Source organism: Dipodomys ordii, unplaced genomic scaffold (genome assembly GCF_000151885.1).
Source record: "Dipodomys ordii isolate 6190 unplaced genomic scaffold, Dord_2.0 Scaffold77, whole genome shotgun sequence".
Taxonomy (NCBI): Eukaryota; Metazoa; Chordata; class Mammalia; order Rodentia; family Heteromyidae; genus Dipodomys; species Dipodomys ordii.
This window is the reverse complement of record NW_012267293.1, coordinates 5,886,862-5,903,353: the sequence shown is the minus strand read 5'-3', so window position 1 is coordinate 5,903,353 and position 16,492 is coordinate 5,886,862. Positions and strand designations below refer to the sequence as shown.

The following is a 16,492-nucleotide window of genomic DNA, read 5'->3' as shown; positions in this document are numbered from 1 at the left end:
CAAAAAGAAAAAAGCTGGAAGTGGCGCTGTGGCTCAAGTGGTAGAGCACTAGCCTTGAGCTGAAGAGCTGAGGGACAGCGCCCAGGGCCAGAGTTTAAACTCCATGACTGGATCTCCCCCTCACCCCCCAAAAAAAGATGTGATTTAGGAGTGGGGTGGGTTTTATTTGCCGTATTTTTCAGTTTTACAAAGTTTAATAGTTCATATGTTTGTTTCTCATTATAGATAAATGCTTGTATACATTATTAAATTTGTATTTGTCAGCATTCTTTGCTTTTTTTCCTCATAGAGAGACATAGAATTATAGAATTAAGAAACATTAGAGACTTAAAACCTTGATCTGACCCAAGGAATCTTGTTCTCAGATCAACCCTCTTTCTGCTCAGTGGTGATTTGAATCTGATGCTAATACTCAGAACTTCAGGCTGTTTTTCTACTTCCTACAGAAGAACTCAGAATCAGAGCCAGTATCTACTGATGGTTTCCTTTTGATCTAGAAGATTTCGGTGACTCTATCTAGTAAGCCTTGGACGATGTAAGTTATTCAACCAGTCAGAGCAAAACCATGATTCAGAATATGAGCAAATGGCTCTCATTTTCCTAGGAAGTTTTCAACACAAAAACACTGTGTTTTTGAATAAAAAGTAAAATTTAAATCCAATGGGTGGAAATTTCTTGTAAGAAGATAGAAAAAACCCATAGCCCTTTCTATTCTTGAAAATGAGAGTTGTTTTTGTCAAAGCACCTGAGACCCAAATGTATTTTCTTTGAAGTGAGTTTGGCAGGTTATGATGAAGCCTGCGCCTCTATGATTTCATTCTTTGGTAGAACCCCCCACCTCCACCTTTTGCTTTCTCATGCTTTGGTGTTTCACAGTTTGAAAACACAGAGGACATGGCTAAAAAAAGTACCTTGGATATAAAAGATTTTATCTGAAGGCGGTAGGTTTGCCTTTATTTCTAATCAAGCTGAAGCTTTATTCGTTTTGATGGACCTATTTTGTGGTTCAAAAAAATATTTCAGGCAGCCTGAGAAATGAACAACTGTATTAACAGAAAGAGCATACACCAGAAACCAGCCTCAAAGTTGGCCATGCCCCCTGCTTCTCTAGAGTACGGTGGTCCTTGGCCCACATTCTTTCCTTAGCTTGGTAAGTTACTTAATCTCATCTACCAAAGCAGAAAGGAGTGTTCATCTCGGGAAGTTGTGAGGACCAGCTGAATGAGCGGTGAACTAAAAGTCTGACCAAAAAAAAAAAAAAAAGATGTCTCTTCATCTGGTCCTGGTGCCTGACACACAGAAGTCAGGAAGGAAATGCTTAGTACAAAAGATAAGGCCTAAAACCTGCTTCAAAGGAGTGTAGAATATAGAATATGGCAAAAAAGAAGGATCCCAGGAAAAAGGTTAAATCCTGAAGGCTTCAGTGAAGTTTGAAGGAAGTCGTAGAAAGCAGACAAATGAATCTGTTGGAGACAAATGTTAGTTCAGGCATTTTCAGTGCAGTGACTCATGTTTGGTGGGCTGTTACTGTACCACTTCAGCCATGCCTCCAGACCCACTCTCATGCGGGTTATTTTCAGATAGAATCTAGAGAATTTCTCTGCCTATGTTTGCCTTGAACTGTGATCCTCCAGAGCTCTGCCTCCGAGTAGCTAGGATCACAGGCGTCAGCTCGTGACGCCTGGCTTAGTTCAGAGAGTTTTATATGAAGCTGTGATGTAAGTAGAATTATGTGTAGAGAACCACTGTCATGCTTTTCTTAATTGAATTAAAGAGCATATGTTTATTTATTTGCTTGTGCTTTCGGTAACTCAATAAGTACATAGTGAACATTTATCTGTGCCAGGAATGTTTTTGTACTGGGAATTCAAGGAAGAAGGATATGCACAAGGGAGTTCTAGCCTGCTGATGGGAGAGAAACAGGAAAGCACTGAGGACATTACCTGCGGGGTTTGAAAGAGGAAGAGAGGGGAGGGGGCCAGAGAGAGCACCAGGGGATTTTGAGATGAGGTATCATGTGGTGGAGAAGGGGGAGGGAACTATGGAGGTGCTGACATTCCAGGCAGAGAACTAGACTGAGCAAAGGCACAGGTGTGCCTGAGCAAAGGCACAGGTGTGCAGTGGCTTTGCTCGTGTGTGAAGCTGTAGTGTGGAGACAGCTGCTTCACCAGCCCCTCCCCCCTCCCCCCCTGCTCAGGGCGAGCCTTTGCAGAGGTGCAGAGGGAGGACTGGCAGTGGTGGTGGGAGGGACTTTAAGGAACAAAACGGTATCCTCAAGTGGAAAGCCTGAAAAGTCAGGCCCAAGGATCGAACTAGAGAATTTGGGAAGCATGGTGAAGTTGGGAGTTCAGAAGGTGAGGCCTCCAATCTTTGTCCTGAACTCTAAGCCCCATAGGAAAGACAGTGGAGATGAGGGTGTTACAAATGAACACGTTTTCCAAGCCTGAGCACTGGGAACCACAAGCTTGGACCACTGGACTCTAGTTTAAATTCTGCCGGCTTTCTAACTCTTCAATCTCTAGTAATGAGAAATTTTAGAAAACTACTATCTTTTCTATGGGGATAGATAGAGACACCTGTTCACAAATCTGACTTGAAACTTGAAGAACTTGTTTAAAATGGATGCAAATGAACATCTGTGGAAATTCTTAGCCAAGAATGGCTAGATTTAGCAACAGCGGGCCAATAACTTGAAAGGGGAAAATCTTCTTTGGGGCCGATTTCATAGACTTGACTTATGCTGTTTGTTGAATAGGCAGACAATCCATATCTTTCAAGGAGTTATCAAACATTCTTGATAATTAAAAATCCCCCAAATTAAGATTGTATTGCATTTAAATTGTATCCATTTCAGTGTGCTCTAACATCTATGAGTATGGTTATTTTCAAAGGATCTATGTGCCAGAATATTGTCATATAAAATTATTTTTTATAACTGGTGGTTCATGTCTGAAATCCTAGATACTCAGGAAGCTGAGATCTGAGGATTGTGGTTCAAAGCCAGCCTGGGTAAAAAGGTCTGTGAAGCTCTTATCTCCAATTAACCAGTAAAAAGCCACAAGTGGAGATATGGCCCAAGTGGTAGAGTGCCCTGCTTTAAGTAAAAAAAAAAAAAGCCAAGCAAGAACACAAGGCCCAGAGTTCATGTCCCAGTACCAGCACACATACACATACCAGTTTTATTCTTAGGAACCGTATATGTGCTATTCAAATGTCATACTATACCTTTTGCATTTCCAGTGCCATGAAAACCCTATAATTTTTGCCTCAAATCCATGGATTACAATAACTGTCGTCATCTGTGGATCAGATGGCTTCCCTGTCACATGACAGTGGAGGTCCTTATTTCAAATGGTGCTGGTTCCTTGGAACTTCAGTATATTTTTCTTACTGTCCCTTGGGCCATATTGCATTTTGAGAACATTCTACATATGTGTAAATATATCCTTGTACTTGATAGTATATTTTATATGCCGATTTTCCTAGATATGATTATTTTATCACTTTAATAAACCTATCAGGGGGCCAGAAAACTAACCCATGGCTGAGGGTTCTTAACTAGGAGACGAACATCCTGTGCATAGCTGATACGCTGCCTATAGACCAACCTTCCACAAACAACAGGCTAAAATCTGGACAAGCTGGAGAGCAAGCTTTCTGGTTTTTAGTTTTGGCCAAAGGATGGGCGAAGGTGGCCAAGTCTGAGGGTGACTCATACACACACACACACACACACACACACACACACACACACACACACATTATGATACTATCATCCAAATCTCACTGGAAGCTGCATCCCTCATGATGAAATAGGAAAACATGGTAGTATAAGAGGTGTAATTCAGTGCTGTTTTATAGCATTTGGTGTTATAGGATAAATTATTTTCCCTACCTAAAAAATTCATACATTCACATCCTAACTCTAGTACCTTAGGATGTGATTGTCTTTGAAGCTGGTGTCTTAAAGAGGTCTAGGCCCCAGTCTAGTGACTGGTATACTGATAGGAAGGGGAAACATGGAGACATACACAGAGGAAGAGGCCTGTGTGAACACACACGGTGACTGTCCTCCGTGCCAAAGTGGGGGCCTGGAGTGGACGCTCCTTCACTGCATCCAACCCTCGACACCTGGATCTCAGAACTGTGAGACAGACCTTGTAGTTCATGGCATTTTTTACAGCAACCCTCTCCATTCACAACCCTTGGGACTAGTGGGGGAAAGGCTGGGGCCCGCATGGCTAGGAGCGAGTTTCCAGATCATGCAGTATTTGGAACACTCACTGTACCTTCTCAACTATTCAAACACAGCAACAATAAGGACATTTGTGTGACTACTAGGAGCCAAAAATGTTAGCAGTCAACTGTACTAGTAGATTTCCAGTTTTGCTCCTGCTTTTCAAAAATAAGGAAATTTGAGAAGAGTTTTTATGAACTGAGTAATATCACATGGAGGTCATGTCGGTGGTAAAGTGGGAATACATTTGAAACTTCCTAATGTGCACAATTAGTGTTAGGCTGGTGAAACTTCTCTATTTCTCATTAAGAAATCTATAAAAGCTGGCCTTGATGCTACACATCCAAAGTCCCAGCATTTAGGAGGCAGAGGCTAGGGGACTGTGAATTTATTGCTAGCCTGGGCCACATAAAGACACTGTCTCAAAATAAATCATTAAGAATCTGATGGTGAGAGTTTTCTTTTTTTCCTTGATACTGAAATGTTTAGCCAAGTGGTGGGCACATGGTAGATGCTAAAATTGCACCTCTTACTGTTAGTGTGTACAAGTCTTGGACATATTGCTTTTAATTAATTAATAAATTAATTAAGTCAGAAGGGGAGGGCCTGCCCCTTGAAATTTCTGAATTATTGGTGCTTCCTAGAAAATATTAAAACAGTAAGTCTGGTCATGCACTGTGAGCAATCCAGTTTACAACACAGTTAACAAGATTATTAATCTCATCTGGTAGTGAATCATGTCTTCATTTGGTAGCTAGTCAACACAAACATTTCACAAACACAAATATTTCAGCAACAGACCAAAAGCATACACAATCTTTTATACAAATTGGTTAAGGGAATTATATTCTAGTATTTTTAATAAATAGCTGAATCACTAGCAATAAAGTTCTAGTATATTTCAAACATTTTATCAATGTGATTGCTAATAATTAGGCAAATGTAGCATCATAATAATGAGATATGAAAAAGCAGCGAAAAGCTTAGTTCTCTAGAAATGGGAAATGTGACCTATGTTTTATTATCCTGTATTTACATAGTAAAAACTTTTGGCACTCAAATGCTTGTTGAAAAATGGCTTAAGGTGCCTTTTTTTTCTTTTTCAAACTCCTGGGGGACAGGGATTATGTTTCCTAGACACAAAATACTCAGGCTTGCCAGTTGGCTTGAAACAATGGATATATATATGTACATATATATATATATATATATATTCCATAAATGTTTGTTAAATGAGCCAACATACAAATAATTTTCGTGGTGGATTTCTATTAACTGAGGGGGAGGAGGCAATATATCAATAAATAGTGATTTGTTTTAACTTTCACATAAGGAAGGAAGGCAATTTATTGTAGTGAAATTACATTGAAGCTTTACATAGAACCCCCAATGCACATAAAACCTCTGACCTCCACACTGTTGCTTCCTGGACTGCAAAGAAACACCGTGCTTTAAATGTAATACATTTCCTCCCCTCCACTCATTTAATGATTGAAAGGAGATATTTAAGTATTAAAAATAATTATCATTATTATTTCCCAATTGCCTTGAACAACTCCAGATACCAAACTCTATGGCTTGTGGTCTCTTTCTTTCTTCTACTGTGATGACTAGTTATTACAAGCTTGCTTCTTAGAGTAAACTGTTATCAGAGATTTAGATATTGTTCCCTCAATATAGTTTGTGGAAAATATGAAAACTTGCATGGCATTTGAGGCAGCATTAATGAAAAGACAAAGGTGATTTTAGAAGCACTTTTCCCTAAGGGAAAAAGAATAATGAGTTACTGAATGTACATACATACACATGAGCAAGGATTCATGCAGACCTGCTCTCTCATATATACATTCGTTAGATATTGCACAGATCAGGTACACACACACTAGCACCCTGCGGAGCTATCCTTGCACAGGAGGATTCCACTAGACCATCTACAGGAGCTTATTCATGACTTTTTAGAGAACACAGTCTACACGCAGTTCTTTATGTGGTCCTATATGTACACATTCCATAAGTTGGTACAAGGCCTCCTGTCCTAAATGTAGGATTCTCTGGCATATTGGAGTTGGTCAGCATCGAAGATCGGCTGGCTACATCGTCGCCCAAGGGAGTCCTGCTTATCTTTCTGCATAGACTCTGATCTGGTTCTCAGTCGGTGGAATTCAGGTCCAGCTTGAGTTTCTACAGAGACACTGACAGTCTGGCTCTGTTTCAAATGCTCAGTCATGGGAGATGGTATGTGATCACCATGTTTCCCTTCACTGAAGATGCTTTGCCCATGGGGAAGAGGTGGCAGCTTGGAGTCCTGGCTGAGCATTCTGGCTCTCATACTTCCAACTGTCTGGCTTCCATAGGCCATGAATCCAGATGCCTGGAGCTGAATGGCCTCTTGGTAAGATGGCGGGCTTCCTGGACTCCCCCTGTCAGCTAGCTGGAACACATCGTCCACGGAGAGGGCCCAGGAAGGTGAGCTGAGGCTGACAGCTGCTTGGCTGTGGATGTCAGACTGCTTTTCCTGGACGATTCGGCCAGCAAGCTGGCTTTCTTTCCGCCAGCCTTTCTTGACTTGGTCTCTGGTTATGTCTTTGGGTTTCCCAGACTCAAAGCTGGGGGTTTTGAGCAGGACTTTTTTGTGGGAGGCCAAGGAGAATGACAAGGAGTGCTTTTTAATTTCTCTGTTGGGCTTGCCTTTTTCAGTCTTCATAGTGAAAGACTGATGTCTGGTGAAGAAATTTCTTTTGGGGCAGGAAGGAGAAGGTACAGGTGAACTGTCAGAAGACCCATCCAGGGAGCTGCTGGAGAAGGCTTTGGGTGCCAGTCCCTGTGGACCTGCCAAACCCGGGCTCAAGTTGTTGAGCTTCAGGTTTGCTGGTCTCTTGGGTTTGCTTTCCACTGGAAATGGATCTTCTGTTTTCTCGCTTTCGAAATGAGAGCTGGCCCCGGGCATGGTAAAGTCATCTTTGCTTTTAGTTAGTTTCTGGCTTGTCATCCGGCTCTCCAGGCACTCCTGTGAGGGTGGCATGCTGGGATCTGAGAACCTCCTGTCTGTCTGGCTGACGGCCCTTCTCAGCCTGGCTACTGTACTAACAATGGGCTCTGGGCTTAAGTCACAGGTGTCCTGTGGGACCCCGCTGTCCAAGCCAGCAATGCTGGTGGTGAGCCCTGGGGTTGGCCGGCTGGGAGGGCTGGTGGTACTGCTGGTCTCCGCATCAGGGTCATTGCTGTCGTAGGCAGAGTCATTCTGCAGCATTGACACATCTGGGGAGATTAAAGGCAGAGTTGAGGTTTGGGGTCCAGGCCACCTCTTCATACCAGTTACTTATAGCAGTTATTCAAAGTGCTACAGGACTTGACATAAAAACAAATCTACTACATCAAAATTCTACTTCTTTCATATTTTATTTTGAGGTTAGGAGAAGAAAAGGAAATGAATGAGTGACGAAGTAGGGAAGGGAAGAAGGGGAGAAAGAAGAAATGAAGAAGGAGGAGGTGGGAGGAGGGAAAGAACACATGATCCAGCATTGATTGAATATTTAAGTTTTAAAACTGATCACTTGGATACTCCTTTATTAAAACAATTTCCATTTTTATTGGGTTCATATTCCATTATGTAGAGATAAAGGTTTCTTACCCAACTTCCTAGCTGATGGCTATGTGGTAGTTATTTGTGATTTAGAATAGAAAGGGCAAAGTTGCAGATAGATGCTGAAAGCTCCTTTGTAGTAAGAGAGGCTGTGGAGGGGAAATCCAAGAGCAATGACTTCCTGCGTGTTTGATGACTGCTAAATGACTTCTTTCAGGTTCTAGTCTAACCTGTGGTTTGTGAGGGATATCTGACATCACTAGCAGGCACGAGGGATTGGCATGAGCCACAATGATAAGACAGCGTGTTCTGTACCTGAACTGTCGGTGTGGTCCAGGGAGTCGTCAGAAGTGATGCGAGAATGAGCCGGAATGTTCTCCCCAAATATTTCAAAGCAGTTGTCAATGAGGAATTCCACCAGTGTCTTAACCTGTGTGTGTGAGAGGGCGGGGGGGGGGGGCCGGGGAGAACGGTTGTCAGCTTAAGGATTGTTTTTGTTGTTTTACAGAGGGGATAAAGCATGAAGACATGGAGGCTAACTAATGGGGGGAAATGTCAAAATGAGAATTAGAGATTTTTATGTGTCTGAAAATAGTTTAATGAGACTTAGTAACAGTAATACTTTTTTGGGGTGGGGTCCGGTTGTGGGACTTGAACTCTGGGCCTGGGTGCTATCCCTCAGCTCTTCAGCTCAAGGCTAGCGCTCTACCACTTGAGCCACAGTACCACTTCCGGCTTTTTTCTTTTTGCTTATGTGGTGGCTCTACCACTGAGCCACCTTCCCAGCCCCAGCCTTTTGGAAACATACATTTTTAACTGAAGAATTAAAAAGAATCCTTTAAAGTAACTGAACTTTACTTATTTATTTATTTATTGTGGTTGTGGGGCTTGAACTCTGAATCTGGGTGCTGTCCTTGAACTCTTCAGCTCAAGGTGAGCATTCTACCCATTGAGCCACAGCACCACTTCCGGTTTTCTGGTGGTTTATTGGAGATAAGAATCTCATGGACTTTCCTGCCCAGGCTGGCTTTGAACCGCATTCCTCATATCTCAGCCTCTTGAGTAGCTAGGATTACAGGCGTGAGCCACCAGTGCCTGGCTTGAACTTTTTTTTTATTTAAGCAGGTCCTTCCCCAAACAATGATGGACAGGGTGTGAAGTTCAGAAGGCTGAAATAGAATTTTTCTAAGGGGATAGTGGGGCATTGACCATTACACTTGTCTTCCAAAGGCTAAGGTGTCAGAGGACACAGACATTCGGTCTCATAAACGTGTGTGCCTGAGACAGTGGAGCCCTGTGGATGCATTCTGCATTGCTGATGTCTGCTGTGACCCCTGAGTCACTTGGAGAATCAGAAGCATTTTGTTGGTTGGCTTTTGTGAACAGAGGGAGATCATACAGGGAAAGCTTTTTAGGTAGAGGCAGAACAAACCTTATTGTTCAGGGCTTTCTGGGCCTGGAAAGACAAGTGTTGGTCATTCTCTAGTGTGAGCATGTTGGGGCCAATGCAGATGGCCAGGTTGCTGGAGTCCATCCTGTTGACCTCGGCGTTCTTGCTGATCAGATGCAGCACACAGAGCAGGTGCTTGAGCAGAAGAAGGTTGGGCCAGGGGAGCCGATCTGCAACCCTAGAATAAAGTTAGGGATGTCAGTTTTCCAGGGGGCTCAGAGACCATCTAGCTTTCCTGTTAAGAGTTTCTTCAAAGATCAGACTTCTTTAACATGAGGAAGGCACTGTTTTTCCTAAGTGATGCGGTTAAGTCTTCATTCAGACTGCTTCCAGCTGCGGCTGACGCTGAGCAAGGCTGGCTGAGCACCAGGTCTTTCGGATGCGCCTCGTACCACAGCCCCCATTACGTATCAGATCACAGAGTGTGACATCTGCACCCAGCACAGTCATTTGCCTTGACATTTCCCAAGCCATTTGGTCTACCAATCCATTAGCTATGCAGTAATTCTTTGTGTTTAACATCTCAAGATTGAATTTCTTGCTTTTCCCTGAACTGAGAATATCTCTATAGAGAACAAGCCAGTCAAGGCATTATTATGACTAACAACAATAAATTAGATCTTTTTAAAAGGTCTCACTTAAAAAAAACCAGTGAAGTGAGGCTCCAATAAATAGATCCTTTTTATTCCTCAGATGAATAATTATTATAAAATATTTTATGCCTGGCTAGAAATGTGTTGTAATAATTTGGGCTTCTGTTTGTTTTGGGACAGTCTGATGTCTTTACTTTGATACATTATAGAAAATATTTAGCAATGAGGGAGGATTATAACATATAGATAAATTTTCTTGGGATGTGCAGAGGTGCTGACATTATAAAATTAGGCTTTTAAGGGTTCACTGGGGGTGTTTGTGGCTGGAGTGGTAGAATGCTTGCCTAGCATGTTAGAAGTCTTAGGTTCAGCCCCCAGTACTCTCCAAAGAAAATTAGGCATTTAGAACTCTCTAGTCATGAAGAGGTTACATTTCTATCAACATAGGCAGTTACAGTTACCTATATATTTGTTGTTATAAAGTTCTCATTTTGGTTAATTGTAAGAATATTGAACATGCTATGCGCTTTTATGAACGAAACAATCCCCCCCAAATTGCACCAGATGACATTTTTACAGGAAACTGCTACCATGTGCAGACACCATCAAGGTGGAGTCAGGACAACCCACGTAGCCGTGCTCTGCAGATGCTCTGCATTGAACTGTCACACACGGAGAGACTATCCAACTTCTAGAGATTTATGAGTACTAAAGATCATTTTCTGCATTTTGAAAAGTACTCTCATTTGTTTGTTTAAACTACTTTCTTAAAGCGTATAGGACACTTATTGGTGTGTATTGTGGGAGTGAATGAGCAGTTCCACTCGATTTCCCTGAAACGTGAGTCACAAAGCACTTCTGCAGCTTCACGGAGGCCTGGCCTCCTGGACTGCCTCTGTCAACTTACTGCTTTAGGGCCTCAATTCTGTCTTCCTCCTCCTGCTGCTCCAGGGCTCCCATCCAGTCTTCAAACAGGTCGCAAGAGAGCAGCTTCCCGGGGATACCCCGGAGGAAGTCCTGGAGGACAAACGAGAGGGTTGGCCTGTTTGCCCCATGTCGTGTGTGGTGCTTGTGCAGGTGTTCCTCCTTTTGTTGCTTTTGTCCCAGCTGCACAGGCCACTCACGTTTGCCCTGCCATAGACCATTCCTGTCCCTGCTCCATTCCAGGCAACCTCTCAAACTCACACTGCGTCTCAGCAACTTCTAGCATTAAGCATAGTAAGAGGCACCTTCCCCAGAGATGTGAATTTAGGGTACCAGATGTAGAAGTCTATGGATTTGGCTGTGAACAAGTTGTCTTTCTCATCAAGAGTTTGGAGAACTTAATGCACCCCTTCCAGTTGAAATCTGGGATCATTAGACCTGATGTGTTCATTATAAATAATTAAAAGATTTAACTAAAATTAAAAAAAAAACAAGCACCTAAACTACAGGTCTGCTGACTGCCTAGTGAGGAGCAGAGCCTCTGTCTTGTTTCCTGGGAAGGAGGTGTCTATACAGACGCAGTGCAGCGAGCTCACCTTGAAGACCACCGCCAGGAGGTGCACTGGGAGCACTTCCAGGTCCACAGCACTGCCACCGTTGAGCTCCTCTTTCAGCTCCTTGCGGGCTTTCTCACTCGCAGCTTTCCTGAATATTCCTTCAGTTGAAGGGCCTTTTAGACAGAGAATTGTGAGAATGTCCTGTGGGAACAGAACCAGGAACAGAATGGTTACCCAGGGCTTGGGGACACACGCTGTGCCACCTCTGACTCAAACATCTAGGTGTGGGTCAGAGCAAGAGAATTAAATAATGCACCAGAACAGTCCTGACCTCACTGTCATACAATCCCCTCTCCATAAAAGCTAGTTTTCTTTATCCTATAAGGCTATTTAAACAAGACTGTGGAGGCCAGTGTTGGCTGCCAGACAGGATCTACTGTCTCTCCTCCCGCCCCCCCCAACCCGTCATTTTTCTAGGAGATATACTGTGAACGCTCTAACTTTGCACGTTCTAAAAGTGCTTTGGGCCTCCTTCCTTTCAACTATTTCCAGAGGAACTTCAGATTCCTGATCATATATAATCCACCCTAGCCCTGCCTGTGGACTTTGCAGAAGCTACACATGTTCAGCCGCGTTGAAGCTGTGAGGTCAGAGGAAGAAGCCAGGGGCCATCACTCTGAGCTCATGAGCGAATCCAGTGGATTCTTAGGATGTAAGGGAGCGGAGAATCTGAGCATTGCTTCCAAGAGCGGGAAACTCTAAAGATCAGTTCCAACAAGTTCAATGTGAAAATCAAATTCTGATTCCCCAAGGAGTTTCCGCGTCCCAGAAAACCCGAGGGGAGATGAGTCGCACACACCCACCTGAATGGGCCTTGGGAGTGTGTCCTCACCACAGATCATTGGCAAGGGCTGATCAAACAGTGACACTTTCAACTCTGGCTCCAAAGATCCGGAGAAATCTGACGAAGGCGAGAGCCTTCTTATGAGAAAGGGCCAGGACAGCACTTTCTTTCTCTTCTTAACTTCTATAACCAAGAAAACAAGAGACAGAGAAAAACTGGATTATGGTAGGATGCTTTTAAACAAAGATCAAGGTAAGAACAAGCCAGCACCGGTGGCTCACGCCTGTCATCCTAGCTAGTCAAGAGGCTGAGATCTGAGGATCACAGTTCAAAGCCAGCCTTGGCAGGAAAGTTCGTGAAACTCTTATATCCAATAAACCACCAGAAAACCGAAAGTGGCACTGTAGCTCAAGTTGTAGAGCGCTAGCCTTGAGCTGAAGAGCTGAGGGACAGCACTCAGGCCCAGAGTTCAAGCCCCATGACCAACCAAAAAAAAAAAGAAAAAGAAAAAGAACATGGAATTGTTGGCCACATAATGGCATTTACCATATGCCATAAAGGGGGGAATGATTTTTTTTAAACTTTGAAAGCAAAGGGCATGACTCTTGATCTATAAAACCCCAGGCTAAAACAACCACATAGTTACCAGGCAACCGGCCCCTAAACATCTTGACACCAGGGTTCCTCAAAGGCCGCACCTTTCCTGTTTTTACCTTCCCCAGTGACTTGCTAAAGAAAATTAGCAAAACTTAACAGTGTAAGTCATAAAAAAAAAAACCAGGTTCACATCTTGGTTCTCATAACTCCAGGGAAAGTTTCTGAACAATGGAGACTTTTAATTTCTTTCCTTGAAAACCTTAAAAGAGGAAGTGACTTGCTCAAGATCCCTTTGCAGGGCTCAGCATTCACCTTCCACAGCCACTAATCAGCCACTAGAGGGAGCTACGCGGCCCAGGGTGCCTGCAGTCACCTTGGCCTTCCCAGCTTGCTGCTTTTGCACCAACCTGCGCCAAGAACTGGTTGTAGGAAGGCTTGAACCTAGACATGCACAATGGGTACATTCTCCCAAAAGTCTTCTTTTTTTCCCCTCCCTCCCTCTCTACCCCTCACTTTCCTAATTATAAAAGCTTCTTTTGCTAAATGATACTTAAGAAGACCGAGGCTGAGGTATGCTATGAGATGCATTATGAAGACATTGAGAACCAAGGTTGGTTCTTTGGGATTTGAGGCCAGCCTCGACAGCTTTATGGGTGCTTAGAGGCAGCCTCTGCTGGAAAAGAAGAAAATGGAAAGGGCGCTGTGTAATATTTTCAAATGCATGCATGCTTTCATTCTCAAACATAAAACGGCCAGGAGATCTATCTGTCAGGCTGCGGCGCTGGGCTGGGGTGGGAGTGGCTGCAGAGAGGGTCTTTGCCCTGACAGCCCTGGCTGCTCTCTGGAGGCAGAGCGTGCCTGCCAGCAAAGGGTTAATATTTTATGGTCTTGATCAGAACATTTAAAAACAAAATTCCTCGTATTGGCAAGGTACTGTGGTTTGGTAGCGCTCACAGGAAAGAACAGTTTGTTTTCAGAACTCACCACTTATCTGGCAAACACTGTCTTCACTCTCACATGACATCAACAAGGGGTGATCTTTGATATCGCCCTAAAATAGAATTATTTCAGTTAAAATAGTCATACAAGAAACCAGTCCACCATTCCCTACCAAATATGAATGGAGCAGGGAGGAGAATGAAGTCATAATATTCAATGAGAAATGAGAGACTAGGACTAGGAAAACAGAGAGATGGGGGAGAACATAGAAGGGGTGACATTGATCAAGACACAGTGTCCTCAGATCTGACATGCTGAACTGAAATCCCTTATACAGCTACTTAAAGGTAATTAAAAAGTACTAACACATATCTTCATCTTAAAAGCCAATGAACAGAGTGCATTGATTTTTTTCCTTTAGCTTTTAGAACTGACAATCTTAACAGTCATCTGAGAAGATCTCAAGTGATATGTTTAATTTGCTACACTGAGGAGATTCATTTTCTACTCCAATTAGCCCGCCAAATAATATTCCATTGGAACAAAGTTTTCTATCTTTTCACAGTGCAAATGAAGCATCTAAAATTACTTTCTTACCTCTGACTGACATTCAATTAACGTCTCCATGTTATTGGCATTTAGTGTTTTTGACTAAAAGAGAGAGAAACAGAAAACACTGAGTAAATGTCTTTTGGCTCCTGTCTGTGGAGAACATGAACCAATCAATGTAGGAGGTGTACGTACAGCATCAAAGCTGCCTATCAGCTTCATTGGCTGCTGATGTGAGCAGGGGACAAATTCCACGCCGTTAGGGCTTTGATTCTGTCTACAACAAATCATACAGGTAGGTGTCAGGCAGGAGAGTCACTGCTGATTTTCCAAGAACAGGGCTCAAAACTATTCAGAAAGTTTTCATTTAAAAATCCTTCTCTTCTTAAGAACAGCATAGAAACACATTTATTTCTATTTATAAATTCTTCAAGCCAGATTCTTCACCAAGTCGAACTCTGTGAGTCATTATTACATCCCTATCTAGGGATGATCGGAATAGCAATTACAATAACAAGTTAACTTTTTTTTTTGGATGAAGTACTCTGAATTGCATTTCTCACCTAACCCAAACAAGAAAAGAAAACAACCAAACAAACAGAACTTATTCCCAGATGGTGCTTACAATGATCAACACACCAAAGATAACACTGACAGAATTCCTGGGGCGGAGAGTGCAGCGAAGTATTCAGTGTTGGCAGTCTTTCCAACACTGGTCCATGGTCCCTGTTTTCTGTTGCGCCTGGTCCCCGTTTTCCCCTGCCTTGCTAGACAGTGAATCTCCCGGTAGCACTTACCCTCAGAAGTTCTCTTAGGCAGCGTCCTTTTACCTCCTCTGGATTGTGGAAAACAGGATACAGCATGACCCTCTGCTCCTGCTTACCCAGCCACAGAGAGCAGGAGACTGGACTTCGGGTCTCGTGCTGTGCGTTATAAGCCGCTGGGGCGGGCAGGTGGAAATTCAGAATGTTACTGGGACAGGAAGAAACATCACCCTGGGTTGTCACAGGGACAGAGCTCGCCAGAAGCTACACGGCTCTCACTTCCTCATTCCTTTTAAGGCAGCTATGGTTCTCCACCCTCCACCCCCCTTCTTCCACTTCAAAGTAAAGGCTCTGTAAATGACTTTGCCCTGGAAAAGATGACAAGTGGCACACGGCAAAGGCTCCGATTAATGTCAGAGGTGGGAAGTGCCTTATTCTGTGCACAAACATCACCTTATTTTCTCTCGAGTGGTAATTTTTGGTCACCCCCTCCTTTCTTTTGTATCCGGTTTGCTGTTTCTTCCAGCACCCACCATCTACTCCATCCTGCAGGATCAAACAGCGGCATCTGTGTGCAGCCAGTGTTTTAACACGTCAGGAGGGAGCCCCAAGCTCCCAAAGCACGGACGCTCCTCTGAGAAGCATCAGCACCCAAAGCCAGGTCAGCAAAAGAACACACAAGAGCTCGTGGCTAGCATATTACCTACTCTCTCCATAATTCCTAGTCAGAATGATGAATATAGTGTATATATGCACACACTATCATATATAGTACATGTAAACAAATTAAAAAATACATATACACATGCATACATATACACAATTCAGCCAGACCAATTTAATGTGGAAAGGGGCTGGTGAGACTTCATCTGCAGACCCTTACTGTGCAAGAGAGAATTTCTGGTCTTTTCTAGAAATAAGAGGCCAGAGAGACATGACTCTGATAGAATGGAAGAAAACACAGATATACTCACCCAGCATAGAACAACCTCTAACTGTAGGATTCTTACAATATACTGCTGAGTGAACGAGCCAGATGAATACCAACTTTTATACTTCCATTCACACACACACACACACACACACACACACACACACACACACACACCAACAAAAGTGATCTACTGTTTTACAGTAAAATCCAGAAGAGAGATTTTCTAAAGAGTATGGTTAGTGGAGGGACTTCCAGAGGCCGGGTGGGGGTCTTTGTAAAGGAGCACTTCTGGCCCAGGATTTTTGTTTGTTTTTTTGTCACTCGTGGGGCTTGAACTCTGGGCTTGGGCACTGTCCCTGTGTTCTTCAGCTCAAGGCTAGCACCACTTGAGCCATAGTCCCACTTCCAGTTTTATGGTAGTTATTTGGAGATAAGAGTCTCACAAACTTTCCTACCTGGGCTGGCTTTGAACCACAATCCTCAGATCTCAGCCTCCTGAGTAGCCAGGATTACAGGCATGA

At 43.3% G+C, this 16,492-nt stretch overlaps 1 protein-coding gene across 2 annotated transcripts; it reads right to left on the bottom strand.

Annotated features, from left to right (window-relative positions):
- Window positions 1–4,965: 4,965 nt before the first annotated feature.
- Tagap (T-cell activation RhoGTPase activating protein) lies at window positions 4,966–15,250 on the bottom strand. 2 transcript variants are annotated; one of them, XM_013024587.1, is made up of 10 exons: window positions 15,071–15,250; window positions 14,469–14,550; window positions 14,322–14,375; window positions 13,770–13,836; window positions 12,208–12,371; window positions 11,384–11,545; window positions 10,771–10,880; window positions 9,253–9,448; window positions 8,136–8,250; window positions 4,966–7,495 (listed from the first exon to the last, which is right to left on the bottom strand). In XM_013024587.1, the coding sequence occupies exons 2-10, from the start codon at window positions 14,493–14,495 to the stop codon at window positions 6,273–6,275; spliced, it is 2,118 nt and encodes a 705-aa protein (XP_012880041.1). In that variant the 5' UTR covers window positions 14,496–14,550; window positions 15,071–15,250; the 3' UTR covers window positions 4,966–6,272. The 2 variants fall into 2 exon arrangements, with proteins under 2 accessions (XP_012880041.1, XP_012880040.1); XM_013024586.1 differs by having other exon boundaries at window positions 14,469–14,546.
- Between the last annotated feature and the right edge of the window lie 1,242 nt (window positions 15,251–16,492).

What these genes read in the sequence shown, in the direction of transcription:
- Tagap (XM_013024586.1), bottom strand. Translation starts at nt 15,136, where the DNA reads ATGCTGTATCCTGTTTTCCACAATCCAGAGGAGGTAAAAGGACGCTGC. An exon ending in TGATAGGCAGCTTTGATGCT is followed by an intron (nt 14,376 to 14,468) that starts GTACGTACACCT and finishes TCTCTCTTTTAG; the next exon opens with TCAAAAACACTAAATGCCAA. An exon ending in GGACCACACCGACAGTTCAG is followed by an intron (nt 7,496 to 8,135) that starts GTACAGAACACG and finishes TAATCTCCCCAG; the next exon opens with ATGTGTCAATGCTGCAGAAT.